The sequence below is a fragment of the Rhinatrema bivittatum genome, chromosome 12, assembly GCF_901001135.1.
Source record: "Rhinatrema bivittatum chromosome 12, aRhiBiv1.1, whole genome shotgun sequence".
Lineage (NCBI taxonomy): Eukaryota > Metazoa > Chordata > Amphibia > Gymnophiona > Rhinatrematidae > Rhinatrema > Rhinatrema bivittatum.
Window position 1 is genome coordinate 27,519,509 of NC_042626.1, and position 15,567 is coordinate 27,535,075.

General features: G+C 45.1%; 1 protein-coding gene across 2 annotated transcripts in view; it reads right to left on the reverse strand.

The window, feature by feature from the left end:
• ANKK1 (ankyrin repeat and kinase domain containing 1) overlaps positions 1-14,857 on the reverse strand; it is a 39,982-nt gene extending 25,125 nt beyond the window's left edge. The window contains exons 1-2 of one of the 2 annotated variants that reach the window (XM_029573569.1): positions 14,590-14,857; positions 3,023-3,317 (exon numbers count right to left, since the gene is read on the reverse strand). In XM_029573569.1, the coding sequence (XP_029429429.1) occupies positions 3,023-3,317; positions 14,590-14,780 (486 nt within the window). In that variant the 5' untranslated portion in view covers positions 14,781-14,857. The remainder of the gene's footprint in view (positions 1-3,022; positions 3,318-14,589) is intronic. The other variant, XM_029573570.1, reaches the window with a different exon arrangement.
• Between the last annotated feature and the right edge of the window lie 710 nt (positions 14,858-15,567).

The following is a 15,567-nucleotide window of genomic DNA, read 5'->3' on the forward strand; positions in this document are numbered from 1 at the left end:
CTAAAACGCACCTTACTGAAACTGCTTTTAAATCATAAGCACTTCTCCTCAGTAAATACACGTCCCACAAACTCATTTGTCCTGTATGTTTATCTTGACTGGATTGTAAGCTCCATAGAGCAGGGACCATCCCTTATGCATGTCTGTACAGTGCTGTGTATGTCTGGTAGCTCCTTAGAAATGCTAAATCAGTAGTAGTAGATGTAAATGTATTCATTGTGTTAGGCACCCTAGGCGACCCTTCAGCCTTGTGACCTGTCCCCCTCCCCTCCATTAACTTTCAGACCCATAGCCCAACCCCACCTCAAGATTTCAATACTTAATCATGATGACCCCCACCACACCACCCCTCTCCGAACAATCCTGTAAACACACATAATTGGACCTCATATCTTTAAATATTAAACTTTGTTTCATCCACCTATTCATCTATAGACAGATGGCCGGATGATCAAAATTTAAATACCTTATTTGTCTAACTTTGTTTCAGCAATATATTGTATGTTCATCTCTCTCTCTCTCTCTCTCTCTCTCTATATATATATATATATATATATAGATATATATAAAGAGATATATAAATATATGTACACACAGATATGTGCGGGAAGGTAATTTCTGCTGCGAGTTACATTACATGCTTTATCGTACTCTTTATTTGATGCAGTATGGAAACAAAAGTTTATTTTTGTGCTTCACATGGACTAACATGACCCCCGCAGTACTTTATATTTAATACAGTGAAACTGAGTCTATCCTGGGGCCTCTGGGCTACCTGTATGGAGCACATTACGTGAAGAGGCTGGGGCACACTGCGAGTTACTGACTTTATGCACCCTGGTACCACAACAGAAGTTGGTTTAAGAACAAATGAGGGGGGGGGGGGGGGGGTTTCCCCTTACTTTACACTAAATATTTCAGATTATTGGCTGCAGAAAACACCCGCTCCACTCTGATGCAAACAACTCTTCCCAAGGCTCAGCAAACCTTGACGCTGGATAATTTTAAATTTCAACTGGGCCAATGACAAACTTAATGCTGCGGCCAGACAGAAAGTTCTCATAAACTGAATATCCTTCACAGTGGAGAATTCCTCTCAAGAAGACTTGATGTACAACAGGCTATGGTATGGGATTTCTCTGGAACTGTGCACAGCATTTTTACAAAAAAAGAGGAGAAATCACCGGAAGTATGTTTCAGAAGTAATGTGTCCTTCAATTTTAAGATCGATGTTTTGCAGGAGTACAAAGGCTATAAAACATAGCCCATACAGAAGGCAAATATTTTTTTAGGAAGAATTCTGAATTTGGTTTTGTCTATTTATTTATTTAAAATTTATTTATTTATTTAAAAGTTTTTATATACCGCACTAGGGGTAGGTATCTATCCATCTTAGCGGTTTACATCATAAAACACACATAATATTTGACATACAGTGGTCAAGTCTTCCCTTAGGCAGGGACCATACATGGTCCCTGCCTAAGGGAAGAAGACGAGGGGGTGTGGAGAATGTTTTGACGCCGTGGGCTTAGGACACTGGAATTCACCTGTGTAGCAGAGGGAGAGGGAGATGGGAAACCCAGGCTCAAAACTGACCATTACCACTTACTGTACGCCCACAAGCAACTGACCTGAGCTTGCACCTGCTCTATTTACGGGGGAACCCGTATTTTATCTCTGTCTAAAACAGCAGCACTCAGTGAACAGCAAGTGGGAGATGATCACCAATCCGCATAAATACCCATCGTGGGAGACGTTTTCTCCTAGAGCCAGTTACTGTAACTCTGCATTGAGTGGATAATTCTCCCCCTAACGGGCCGATACAGTAAAATGCGCAGGAGAGCCGGCCCTCCGAGGCGAGCACCCGCTCTCCCAACGCGTGCCCAAGCCACTCTCCTGGGCGCGCGATTTAGTATTCAAATGAGATCCCGCGGTAATAAGGAGGCGCTAGGGACATTAGCACGTCCCTAGCGCCTCCTTATTGGCAGAAGCAGCGGCTGTCAGCGGGTTTGACAGCCGACGCTTAATTTTACTGGCGTCAGTTGTTGAACCCACTGACAGCCACAGGATCGGAAAACGGACGCCGGCAAAATTGAGCGTCCATCTTCCAACCCGCAAGCCGTGAGCTGATTTTTTTTTTTTTTTTTACGACTTTTATTTTATTTTAATTTTTTTGGGGCCTCCAATTTAATATCATAGCGTGGGACTAATTAATAGGCTCATCAACATGCATTTGCATGTTGTGGGCGCTATTAGTTTCGGGGGCGGTTCACCGCACATTTTCCACGTGCTATTACCCCTTACTGTATAAGGGGTAAAAATAGCTCATCGAAAATGCGTGGCCAAATGGGGGCTGACGGTGCGCTCGGTCAAGCGCACCATACTGCATCGGCCCATAAGTGTGTAACACTACATTATCCCTCCCCTGCTAATCCCTACTCTCTCTCTCTCTCTGCTGCTGCCACCAGCACCACTTTCCTCCTTCCAGGGATGACCCCAGCATTCTTTACCTTCTTCCCCTCCTGATTTCATCATTCTCGTTGCACTTACTTGTGCACCCTCTCTCTACCCTCAGCTGAGTCCCAGTCCTGGAATCACAGCTGCAGCCTGAGTTGTGCCCCCTGCAGCCCCTCTCCAGTTTCTCTCAACATGCTGCCTACAGTGTGCGTGCGCTCCAGGCTCGCCCTTCTTCTCCTGTTTCCTGCAGGCTGAGTGAAGGGGAGTGGCTGGAGCAGCAGCGAGGACCAGAGCTTTATAGGACCTCTATGGCGTTTCCCAGGAGACCCAGCAATTGACGCAAATCCCAGGAGTCTCACCCGGAGAGTTCCCAGTGGTTACGGTGGGAATCACAATTCATTTTCTCCACAGTCACTGTAACACTGCATCCCTGAGGGTCTTTTTGCAAAGAGCTATTATTCACCATTATGAAGCATCACAGAGCACTAACGAGATCAAATCCAACATCTGGAGCAGGCTGCAAGTCTATGATTGCTCAGGTATATCTAGCCCTCTGATGCCTCACCTTTACATGCAGGTGGTCATCCAGCAGAATATTCCCAGGTTTTAAGTCCAAATGTAGCAAAGGAGGCTTCATACAGTGTAGGAAATTCATACCCAAGGAGATCTCATGGATAATCCGAAATTTCAGTTGCCAGCTGATGCTGTGGGTACGCAGCAACTTCTCCAAGGACCCGTTTTCCATGTATTCCATGACAATGCCCAGGTGGTTATCACAGATCCCAAAGATGGGGACAATGTATTGAAACTTTATTTTCTCCATCTTGGCGGCCTCGTCAATGAGACTCTTGACGCCTGAGCTATCAGAGACAAGAAATAGTGCAAATGCATTAGAGCCCTCCTGACTGAACAGCAATTCTAGACATCACCAATGAGACATTATTTTAAATGTTGGCTCAGGAGTTTCTTCCCACTCCTTTGTACTTTCAGCTCAAATGGAATCAAAGCTGGGATCCTGCCACCATGAGCCTTCATTGCCAACTACCTGTGGATTTTACATCCCCCCTCCCCCCCCCCCCCAACATACCAAGTCTGGTCACTATAGTAGTGGTCCCAGCCCAAGGGCCATATACTATGCTCCTTCCAGAGCCCTGCAATCATTGGTCAGCGAATAGGTATTCTCCTTAAGTAAGTAGTGCTATAGAAGTGATAAGCAGTAGTAGAAATGATAATTTCCCAACCGTCTACTTTGGGACAACGTTCGCGAGTGCTTTCATTTTGAAACTTGGCACCTATGGATTTTTGCAACTGCTTTTTGTAAAGGCGGTTTTTTTTTCCATGGCAAAAATAATGCACACAGATTTGAAAACACAATCTATGTGCATTATTTTCCAATCCTGCTCAAAGCACAGTCACCCCCGCCCCGGTAAAGTCTCCCCAAAAGTGAGCAACTAAAAGTAACCTGTGGATTTTGTGTGGCTAGACATTTTGCAGAAAATAGTGCACATGCTGCCTCATTTTCAAAAGCATTCACCCACTTAAAACTGGGTGAGTGGGCTTTTGAAATTGCTACAATATACGTCACTAAATAGTCAATAGGTTTACCTGCACTGAGTGCACTTAGCGCAGGTAAATGGCATCTGAAAATTGCTATGACAGTATGTTACAGTTACATGTGAAATGCCTTTGGTAAGAGTTGAAAATTCAGTTTATACATGCTATTTTCTGATCCTGCCCACAACGCGTCCCTGGGAACCCCCTCCCCCGAGGCAGCTTAACGTTACAGAATGATGCACGTTCCTTTCATCATATTGAGGAAGGGCAATCCACAGAGAGCCAACAAACGCGCATGGATGGGTTATTATAGGGGGCTCAATGTTCAAACAGGCAGGTCCAAAGTTTAGGAGTTACCTTGTACCGAATTTTCAAAGGGAAAGTATGTGCATGGTTTCCATTTTAAAAATCGCCCATGGGTACAAAGAGCTCACAGCCTGTGCCCCCTCCTCGTTTGGCGGGCAGGTTTTTAGCTGGATTGAGGGAGATCAATTTACCTGCAGAAATGGCTTTGAAAATTTCCCCCTCCCATTCAAAATGTTTTATTTTTCAAAATTGTATTTATTTATTTATTTAAGGCTTTCCTTTACCGACACTCGGCAGAGACATCTTGCCGGTTTACAATGCAAAAACAGGGAGAAATAGAAAGAGAAATCAGTTACAAATAATATGGATCTGCAAAATGGGAGAAGAGAGCGTGCAAAGGATAGAGAGATAGTGCTAGATGCATAGAGAGGCAGGGATAGATGCATACATAAGAAATCATAAATAACTAAAACAATTAAGACAGCATTTTACAGCAGCAGTAGAGTTATAACAGTATAATCAATATAACAATATAATAGTAGATAACTATTTACAAATCATATGTCTATGTCTTGATTGGCTTAAAGCCAATCAAGACATAGACAATTTGCCAATATAAAGTTGAGTTATATCAAGTTGTATAAAATTACATTAATGTTTATCACTATAATATTCAAAGCAAATATTATGTAATTTCTATTTTGAAAATTTTGCACAAAGTGAGAATGGCGTGGTTGAGTATGAATGAATGTTGATTTTAGTGAGGTAGAGATGAGATATGTGTCATTTTATGAAAGTCTGAATTTGTGATATAAAAATGAAATAAAGGAAATATCAGAGAGAACATAATTGTGCTTTTACTCCACTCTGAAATGAGTGTTTGTGGTTGTTATTATTTAATAGGCACAAGAAGAGAGAGTAGTATTGGCTAATATTAGGATTGCTATATATCTATATCTATATTTATTTTTTTTTTAAAGGATTTATATTTCTGATTTGCAAATTTTGTATTTGCTATTTAAAGAACATTGACATATTCCTATCTCCAGACAGGAATGAGATTTTAAACCCCCAAGAAATGCCATCCCTCCCCACTTAGCAGCTAAGTAAAGCGAGAACTGCTCCAAAGAAAAGGGCTTTGACTTGCCCTGCGTGTTTGTGGAAGAACCTGCATGGTTGGCTGCCCGGGGGCACCTCCACTCTCGTTCATTCTCGGCATAGCTGGGGTTGCTAGACTTGTTTTGGATTATTTTAGCAGGTTCAGCAGAGACTCGGGTCCATTTACAGGAAATCCCAGCTAAGAGGCGTGGAAAGCCGAGTCAAAGCCTGGCAGGGGCATAGGGCCTGATTTTAAAAAGCATTTACTCATGTAAAACTGGGTTTCACAGGTGTAAATGTAATTTACTCGAATAAGTGGGCTTTTGAAAATTGCTAAAATATACGCCATTGAATTGTCCATAGGATTTACTCACGTAAGCGCGCTTTTGAAAATTGCTACGATGGTATGTTACATTTACGCACATAACAGCTTTGAAAATTACCCCCATAGTGCACTGGGGGTATTTTTCCCCAAAAAGGGATCAGGAGCCAAGGAAGGCAACAGATTCCTCACTACCACCACACGGATTTCTCTTTTCCACTAGCAGAACCTAGCAGCCAGGAGAAGAAGATTTTTTTTTCGGTCGATGCACAATTAAGCTTTGGAATCTGTTGCCAGAGAATATAGTAAAATATAAAGGCCTGATTTTCAAAAGCATTTACATGCTTAAAAATGGGTTTTATATGTGTAAATGCTCTTTACTTAAGTGAGCTTTTGAAAATTGCTACAACGTAAGCCACTGAATTTTCCAGAGGATTTACCCGCGTAAGTGCACTTTACGCGGGTAAATAGCTTTTGAAAATTGCTACAACAGTAGTTACATTTACAGGTGTAAATCCTTTTGAAAACGAGCCCCTTTGAACAAGTTTCTGGAGGACAGGTCCATTTGGCCAGATAGACCTGTGTGTCAATGGAATGGAATGTACTTCCTATTAGGATCTGCCAAGTACTCCAAGTGACCCGGATTGGCCACTGCTGGAGAGGGGATACTCAGCTCGATGGACTAGTGGTCTGACCCAGCATGGCACCTTCTGTGTTCTTACGTTTAATAAACTGCCATCCTTCAAGCAAATAAGACTCGACGAATCTCGTGAGCGGCTTCTCTGTGTCCAAGGTCCACTGCTCTGCAAAGCACTGCCACGAATAATAAAGAGCGAACTGTCACTCTTCGAATTACGTAAGCTGGTAAAAGCGCGCTTATTTCAGCAAGCTTTTTATGTTTCCTGATTGTCTTTGTGACACCCTAAGCGCTTTTTGCATGGATGGAGGATGGTTTTTAATGATCTAAGGGCATTGTGATTTTTTTTTTTATTGTCTGTTCGGCTCTCTCGAGGTCAACGCCATAAGAGAAGCTGAACTCGAAACCTGTGGCTAATACTGTAACTTTCGGCATCTCTGCAGTTAAGTGTCTGTCAGGAATTCTGGTGAAACTGAGTTTAAGAGGGCTAAAGAATTTTTAAAATGTTTGCAAAACAAATAATCAAAAACAATACCGATAGTAAGGGCAATCATGATATATATATCAGAGACTACTACAATATATGAGTTCAGGTGAAACTGCTCTACTGCAAGTCACGATAAATGAATGCCCTTTTCAATAACGATCTATATAATAATTTTTATTAAAAAAAATATATAGTCGACCATTCTTTGAATGATTGTTTTCCAGGTGTTTATTAGTCAATCCAAGAAATTGTACACAGAAATAATGCAACCTACTTCTCAGGATGTGTCCCCGTGCATATATGTGAAGCCCTACAAAAATACCCCGGTCAGACTCGCGATCCTGTTGGATCTCCTAACGTGTCCTAAAATTCCGGTGTGGCTAGAACATCAAGCGCAAAAGTTATTGGGGGTCCGGAGGGAGCAGGAGTGAGGAGAGAGCCTGGGACACATGGACACACAGTTATGCTGATCTCACATGCCTACGCTGAAAGTTGGGTAATAATGACAATCAGTGCTTAAGAACGAGATGGGAGGAAGTGACCAATTTTCTTACATAATGAATCCATTACTAATAAGTTCCTAATTAGGATTACTTATCATTTATATAACACTTCTAGACATATGCAGCCCTTAGAATCCTACTCATGCCGTTAAAAGTAATATTCACTTAATAAGGACATTTTAATTCAGTTGTCATCCATTTCCCGTTAAATTAGCATGAAATCGCCAAGCAAATTAACCTTCCTGACTCTTTCCAGAATCTTATTGACATCCTATTACAAAGCTTAAAGTACACAAATACTCCCCTCCCCTAGTCATCTGAGATTTTACAATTCACTAATGGAATTCTCAAGAAATAAATAGTGAAGCAGATATTTGGGAACGCTCTAGTATAGATTTTTAGGCCCCTGCCAGGGAATTTTCTGATTTAAAATATTGTGCTAACAGCACTGATTCGGTTTCCATCGGTGCAAGGGTATGGGGTGAGGGCTGCAGTTATGCATTCCTGGGAAATAATAACAGAGGGCCACGGGGATGCCATCGCAGCCTTAGCCCAGCAAATGAATCACACCTTTCTAGCCAATGAATGCCCATTCTGCCACCCAGGCTTTCAGCCTTAGTTCAGTGTCTGCTCCACGGCCGACCCGAAAGGGCTGCTGCTAAGTCAATCCAATAAAAAAAGCCTCACCTTCTATTTGTGCTTTTGTTTTATTAACCTTTATTTTCATGTTAATTGGATTAACACCCTAACCACACCACTTTAAGGGCCATTGTGACAGCATAAAGGCCATCAGGTCTGCTCATTTCCCCTTCCTCTTGCAGTGCCACAGATCTCACGCCATTATTTTGCTCGCTGTTCACTTCCCCATCACTAAGGATCCTCTGGGCTGTTACCTGGTTCTCTTGAATTTCAGATACTGTTTTCACATCTCCACTGGGAGGCTGCCACAAGGTGTACAAAAGCCACAAGACTCGGTTACACCTGAGGTTCTTATTCCAAAAGTCCCAAGCACTTTTAGCTCAGCTCTGTAATATTATTATTATAGAGGATTCACATGGCAGAGCCTACAATGGTGGGAAAAGAAATGAATCGCTTAAACAGCAGGAAAAGAATTAAATTATTCACTGAGATCCCAAACATAAAAAAGAAAGCAATGACAACCTTACAATGTCAAACCTTCCCAACCTTTCTCCCTGCTGATGATGTCAAATTGCTATTTATATCACTGTCATGCAAGGACACGAATCTTTAAGGAATCTCAGATTGATCTACCGTTGCTAGGAGATTACACTATTTTCCTTTATCTCTTGCGGTTTATGTCGTAACAGCATGAAAAGGAAGCAATGCACAGACCTGGAATCTTAGCAGATTGTATCAGCGTCTGACGAAAGGACCCATGTTTGATCTAGGAAGCTCGGATCTCTGTATAATTCTTATGTTAGTCCAATTAAAAATACCAGGCCCTGCAGAAGAGTCCCTGATTTCCTGCTGAAGCTAAAAGTCACTTCAGCTTTAAAGGTATGTAAGCTCTCACCTCAGTTTCTGTGTGGTGATATTGTGCAATGGCCCTTTTAAGTCTCAGTTGAATTAAAAGGCTAGAAGGGGTGACAATGACTTTATCCAACACATATAAGATTCATCCCCAGTTGGACTTATGCTTGGTGGAGATCCATTTAGCATACTGCAATTTGTATGCATCTTTATCCAGTCCCAGAAGAGATAATGCAACCTTGCATAATTAAGCTCTGGAATTTACTGCCAGAGGATGTGATGAAAGCTGTTTGTGTAGCTGCATGTAAAAAAGATTTGGACAAGTTCCTGAAGGAAAAGTCCATAAACTATTATTAAGATGGAGTTGTAGAAATTCACTTCTTATCTCTGGGATAAGCAGCTTGGAATCTATCTACCCCTTGGGATCCTGCCAGGCACTTGTGACCTGGCTTGCCCACTGTTAGAAACAGGATACTGAGCTTGATGGACCTTTGGTCTGACTCAGTATGGCAAGTCTTATGTTCCTATCCTCCTCCAATCAGGAGTGAGTTTGTATCGGAGGAGAGTGACTGTGTTCAAGCCCCAGAGAGAGGAAACAGAGAGCTGCAGAGAGAGCTGCAGAGAGGATGAAGGTGACACAGCTGCTGTCCAAGCAGTTGGAGATGGAGTCAGGACATAAGATTCTGCAAACTAAGGGCCGATGTAATAAAGCCTGCACTAAAATTGGAGTTAAATTTCAGCATGGGTTTTAGTTAGCACTGACAGTAAAATAAACAGGGTCCTCCCCGCAGGATGCAATAAGCTACTGGCACGCAATGCCCCATGAGTAAAAGAAAGTGTGTCAGAAGTAAAAATTGTACTTTTTATTAGCGGCTGTTTGCATGCTCACAGAACTGCAAATCTGCGCTAGAGTGGCCTCCCTCACTCCCAGAGCAGAGCGGGCCAAGCAAGTCCAAAGAACAGAACAGAAAAGCCGGGCTCAGGCCATGAGGATAAGTCATCCCTCCTCCCTTTCCAAACCCCCACTCTCACCTTAAAGAATGTCTGGCCCTTCTGAAACACCCCCCTCCCCCCCGGTACCCATTTTCACTGCCTGAGCCATTCAAAATCCCTCCCACCCCCAGGCCGCCCCAGCTAAAAAGCCCTTGTTTCTTCCAGCAGGGCTGCTCACACACTGACAGCAGATTGCGAGTACAGCCTTCTAAAAGGGAATGAACACATTAATATTAAGGGCCCAACACATACTGGGATTATTAGTGCCAAAAAAAACACTAAAAAAAAAAAGAGTTAAAACCCATAGTAAGATTGGCCCAGCTTATTACATTGGCCCCTAAAGGACAGAAGCCAGAGTGGAAGGAGAGCACCTTGGAACCATGTTTCCAGAGTTCATTTCTTCCAAGCCTGGAAAACCGTGAGTTGTGGGTTTCCCCATAGAAGCCTGTGTGTTAGTTATCCTAAAGGTAGTGGCGAACCTAAAGTATTTGGTACCTGGGGTGCATACTTCCTTTGGCACCCCCTCCCCCAGATTCACTTCTCCGTCCATCTCTCCCCCCCCCCAGTGATCTCCGGTTCTCCTCTCTCTCACTCTCTGTCTTACGCACACACTTTCACACACCCCTGCACACAGTTCCCTCTCTCGCACACAAACATGCACCCTCACTCCCATACGCACACACACACACATAGACACAGACACAGACACTCTCTTTCACTTCCTACCCCGCTCCCCATCAGAAGCACAGCAGCAGCTTCCTCCTTCAGCCCCCGTGACAGATGGGGGATTCTTCATTTTTCTTGAGGCGGCAGAGGGGATGGTGCGGATCTACTTCCTGCATCTGCGGTGGGGAGGGTCAGGGGCAGCGCTGTTGCTCTTCCTCCTGCTTCAGGCTGCGACTGCATGACCTTTCTTTCTTCCCGCCCGTGCGGACCCACCACTTCCTCTTCCGGGCCATGGGGGGGGGGGGGGGGTGGAAAGAAGAAAAGGCTGTGCAGTTGCAGGCACCAGATCCATGGTGCTGTAGGCGGCCGCCCAGTGCTCCCACTGCTCGTGGCCCAGAGGCCTCCCTCTTCTTCTAGCGCGAGTAGGAGAGGCTCCGCTCACGGCCACGGACCTCCCAGCTGTCACCTGGGGTGGACCACACCCCCATCCTCTTAGTATGCCACTGCCTAAAGGATAAACACATCAACTTTAACGTAAACTAGATAGAACTTTGTGTCTCTAAAGAAACAGAAAAGTGCGCCAACTAGAAATATCTTATTCTGTTTCTATTTTGGAGGCTCTGAAACATTTGTAGTAGCTTTAATACAAAGACTTTTCAGTCTCTAAATAGAACCCATAACCTTGTTGGTTTATTATACATTTGCTGTATATAAGTAAAGTAAATTTCTTCTATTTCATAGTTCATCATATTCATTCAGTAGAGTTGTGTTGAATTATATTCTTTGCTTTTCATCCAGAGTCTGTGCAGTCATCCAGTACCCCTATTTTGTGGTGAAAGATTGTTTGGTGGGTAAAGCAATTACCAAGTATTGGAACAGATGGCCTTGAAGCTGTACCTTGTTTTCCCCTGAGCCCAAAAGAACCTGCAGCATGCCTAGTGACATGGGTCTGACATTATTACTATTTTTCCCTATAGCGATCCCCTCTCCTCAACCGGCCCAATATCCTGGAGTTGGGGGTTACATGTATTAAAGTGCGCAATACCAGAAAATGAAAACAAATTTAAAAGCCGTAAAAGAAAGGAGGAGAACTACAGGGGAGAGAGAGTGGACATGATCTTCCTGCGATTCCTGACTTCGGCAAAAGAGTTTGCCCAGTTCAGCTCTGTAGAAGTAGGAGGAGAAGCCTGGTGGTTAAAGCAATGGACTGCGAACCAGGGAAACCAGAGTTCAGTAAAGAATCCCACTTCCCCCAACAACACTCCATGTGAGCTTGGGTAAATCACTTCATCTCCTGTTGCCTCAGGTACCCACTTACAGATGAATTTTCAAAAGGATTTACACGTGTAAATGTAACTACTACTGTAGCAATTTTCAAAAGCCATTTACCCACGTAAAGTGCACTTACACGGGTAAATCCTATGGACAATTCAATGGCATATATTGTAGCAATTTTCAAAAGCCCACGTACACGAGTAAAGAGCATTTCCTTGAGTAAAACCCAGTTTTATAGGTGCAAATGCTTTTTAAAATCAGGCCCTTAGATTGTAAGCTTTTTGGGGAAGGGACTTATTGTACCTGAAAAAAAGTTGTAAACTGCCTTGAGCTGAAATTTTTGCTTTCTATATCGCTCGGGAATGACTAATAGGCCCATCAACATGCATTTGCATGCTGCGGACACTATTAGTTTTGGGGGGGTTGGTCGCTCATTTTCGACGTATAAGGGGTAAAAATAGCGTGTCAAAAATGCGCGGCCAAATGCGGGCTAACAGTGCGCTCCGTCGGAGCACACTTTACTGTATCGGCCCACTATTTCTTGTATCTCACTCCCTGGCTAATAACCGTTTATAGATGTTTTCTTCAGAAACTTGTCCATTCTTCTTTAGAACCCCACTATCGGGCCGATACAGTAAAAATGCGGGAGAGCTGGAGAGCGCTCTGTACTGTATTAGCCTGCGAGTTAGCTGGGGTTCTTAATTCATTTGATATCCTAAATATATATATATATAGCTAGATGGAAAAACAGGCGTGTGTTCTCTTGGGATATTGATTATTTCTTTTGTAAAATGCAAACATATGGGAGGTAATTTTCAAAGAAGTTTAAGTGTGTAACTAATATACTATGGTAGCAATTTCCAAAAGCCCATTTTTTGCACTTACATGTGTAAAACCTATGGGGTAGATTTTCAGACGAGCGCGAACAGCCTACTTTTGTTTGCGCTCCAGGCGCAAACAAAAGTACGCTGGATTTTAGTAGATACGCGCGTAGTCGCGCGTATCTACTAAAATCCTGGATCGGCGCGCGCAAGGCTATCGATTTTGTATAGCCTGCGCGCGCCGAGCCGCGCTGCCTCCCCCCGTTCCCTCCAAGGCCGCTCCGAAATCGGAGCGGCCTCGGAGGGAACTTTCCTTTGCCCTCCCCTCACCTTACCCTCCCTTCCCCTACCTAACCCACCCACCCGGCCCTGTCTACACCCCCCCCTTACCGTTGTCGGGGGATTTACGCCTCCCGGAGGGAGACGTAAATCCCCGCGCGCCAGCGGGCCTGCTGCGCGCCGGGCCGCGACCTGGGGGCGGGTACGGAGGGCGCGGCCACGCCCCCGGGCCGTAGCCACGCCCCGTACCCGCCCCCAAAACGCGGCCGACACGCCCCCGAAACGCCGCGTCGACCGGGCCCGCCCCCCGACACGCCCCCGACACGCCCCCCTCCGAGAACCCCGGGACTTACGCGAGTCCCGGGGCTCTGCGCGCGCCGGGAGGCCTATGTAAAATAGGCTTCCCGGCGCGCAGGGCCCTGCTCGCCTAAATCCGCCCGGTTTTGGGCGGATTTAGGCGAGCAGGGCTCTGAAAATCTACCCCTATGGACAATTCAATGGCATATATTGCTGCAATTTTCAAAAGCCCACTTACATATATAAAGTGCATTTATACGTGTAAAACCTAGTTTTAAGCTCTTTTGAAAATTACCTCCTTAGTAAGCAGAAGTAGTGCTGGGTCATATGACCCAGTCAGCAATTCTTAGGAATATGCAGATAGGAAAATGTAGATTTGTAACACAATTTCCAATTGTTCTTTTGAAATCACATGCTCAATAATAGGCACAGCCATCGACCTTTCCTTCCAGCTAGCACTTGTCAGCCTAACTTGATATAGATTTTGTAAGGGGCGGCCAGTTTCATCCCTAGGAGAACCGCATTGGGTTTTCTGGAGAGATTATACACACAGGCGCGCGCAAGTTATAAAATCAGGGGTCGGCGCGCGCAAGGGGGATGCACGCCGAACCGTGCTGCCTTCCCCCGTTCCCACCCCTTCCCCCCCTAGCCCTACTCTAACCCCCACAAAAGTTTTAACATACCTTTTGCGCCTACCTGGAAGCAGGCGCAGGTTGCGCGCCGGCAGCCTGCCGGCGCGCAATCCTCCAACACAGCGGCAATGGCCGCTCTGTAGGAGGCCTCTGGCCCCGCCCCTTTAGTAAAGCCCGGGGACTTACACGCATCCCGGGGCTTTACGCGCGTCGCTGGGCCTTTTTAAAATAGGCCCGGCGCGTGTGACCTTATTAAAATCTGGCCCATTGTGAGGATAATTTTATAACAAAGACAGCAAAAAACGCACGCATAGGTTACACCAGTTTTCAAAGAGAACTTACAAATGTTATGTTCACCTCACCAAAACTACCCACAATTACACCTGGTCAGATGTACACAGATTTGGAAGGGGGGGGGGGGGAGAAATGTTACACGCATACTTTTGACATTCCAAAAATGCAAGTCCAAACCCCTCCCCCCAACAACGCCCCTGGCAACGCCTGCATTTAGTCCGGGTAAACCTGGGTGCAAGACATCGCCTACTGTAAAAGTACCTGCACATGCGGCTGATCAGCCTTTGCTTCGGAAAATAACCCTCCCTGTTTAGCTTTGAACTGCGCACAGGTCCGAAAAGCTGTTGGGGGGGGGGGGGAGAACCCCCAAGGGAGACAAATTAATCCCGGAATGCAATCCCACCCGTCCACTAATCGCCCGCTAAACAGGTGAATCCGAAACGAAAGCGCAGGGCCTCCCGAGGGGCGTCTGGCTACCTGTGCAGGCTGCCGTCCATCAGCCCGCCGGAGGGGCTGCACTTCACCGCGTACACCGTCCTCCACAGCTTGTGCTTCACCTTGAACACGTGCCCGAACCCCCCGCTGCCCACCTTCTGCCAGTCCTCCTCGAAGTCCTCCCGGCTGAAGACGATCAAGTTGCCCAAGTGCTGGTCCACGGCGGAAGCCATGGCTCATGCAACGCAGTTTAAAAAGCCCCAAACTTCCTGGTGCGTTGTTTTGTTCCTCGCTTCCAGCAGGGAGGGAGGAGGCAAGCTGGCGAGTGACAGACAGACGGAGACGGGGATGCAATCCTTTCTGGCACGGTCCCATGCCGAAAAGGCAGCCAAGGAAGAGTGCCTGCCTCCCCTCCCAGGGGTGCAGGCAGTGGGATAATAAGCACAGGGGCACTGCTCTTCATGATATTCATTCTATTAGCAGCTTAACAAAACTAAGATTCCACTACTCATACCTATCAGTTCTGTAGCCCTACTCGACTACAGGGCACTATATGGATTTCAATTTTGACTTTGTAGTATTTTTTGCTGGTTTTACAAATGTATAAATGCAATCTGCTTGGTTTAGCCTAGTATTCTAAAGATAGTATATAAATATTGAAAATTAACTATACAGATACAAGTGAGAGCCGGTCCCTGCTTGGTGGAGCTTACAGTCTAGTCAACACACACACTCATGCACAAGATCAAGAGACCTCAGGAAATTTATGTATTCCAGTAAATATGGTTAAAAATCGATAAGGCGGTGGTCAGGGAAAAGTCGGATTTAAAATTTAAAAGCAACCTCCAATCTGTGTGAGTATGCATGGCCAGAGCAAGAGGAAGCATGACACATACCCACTCAGGAAGCCTATTCCAGGCATGGAGGATAACTTTTAAAGAGCCGCACAGGCCCACAAATACACGCGTATGCCGGCTCATGCTACAAGACGCGGCCATTTTATAACATACACACGTATAT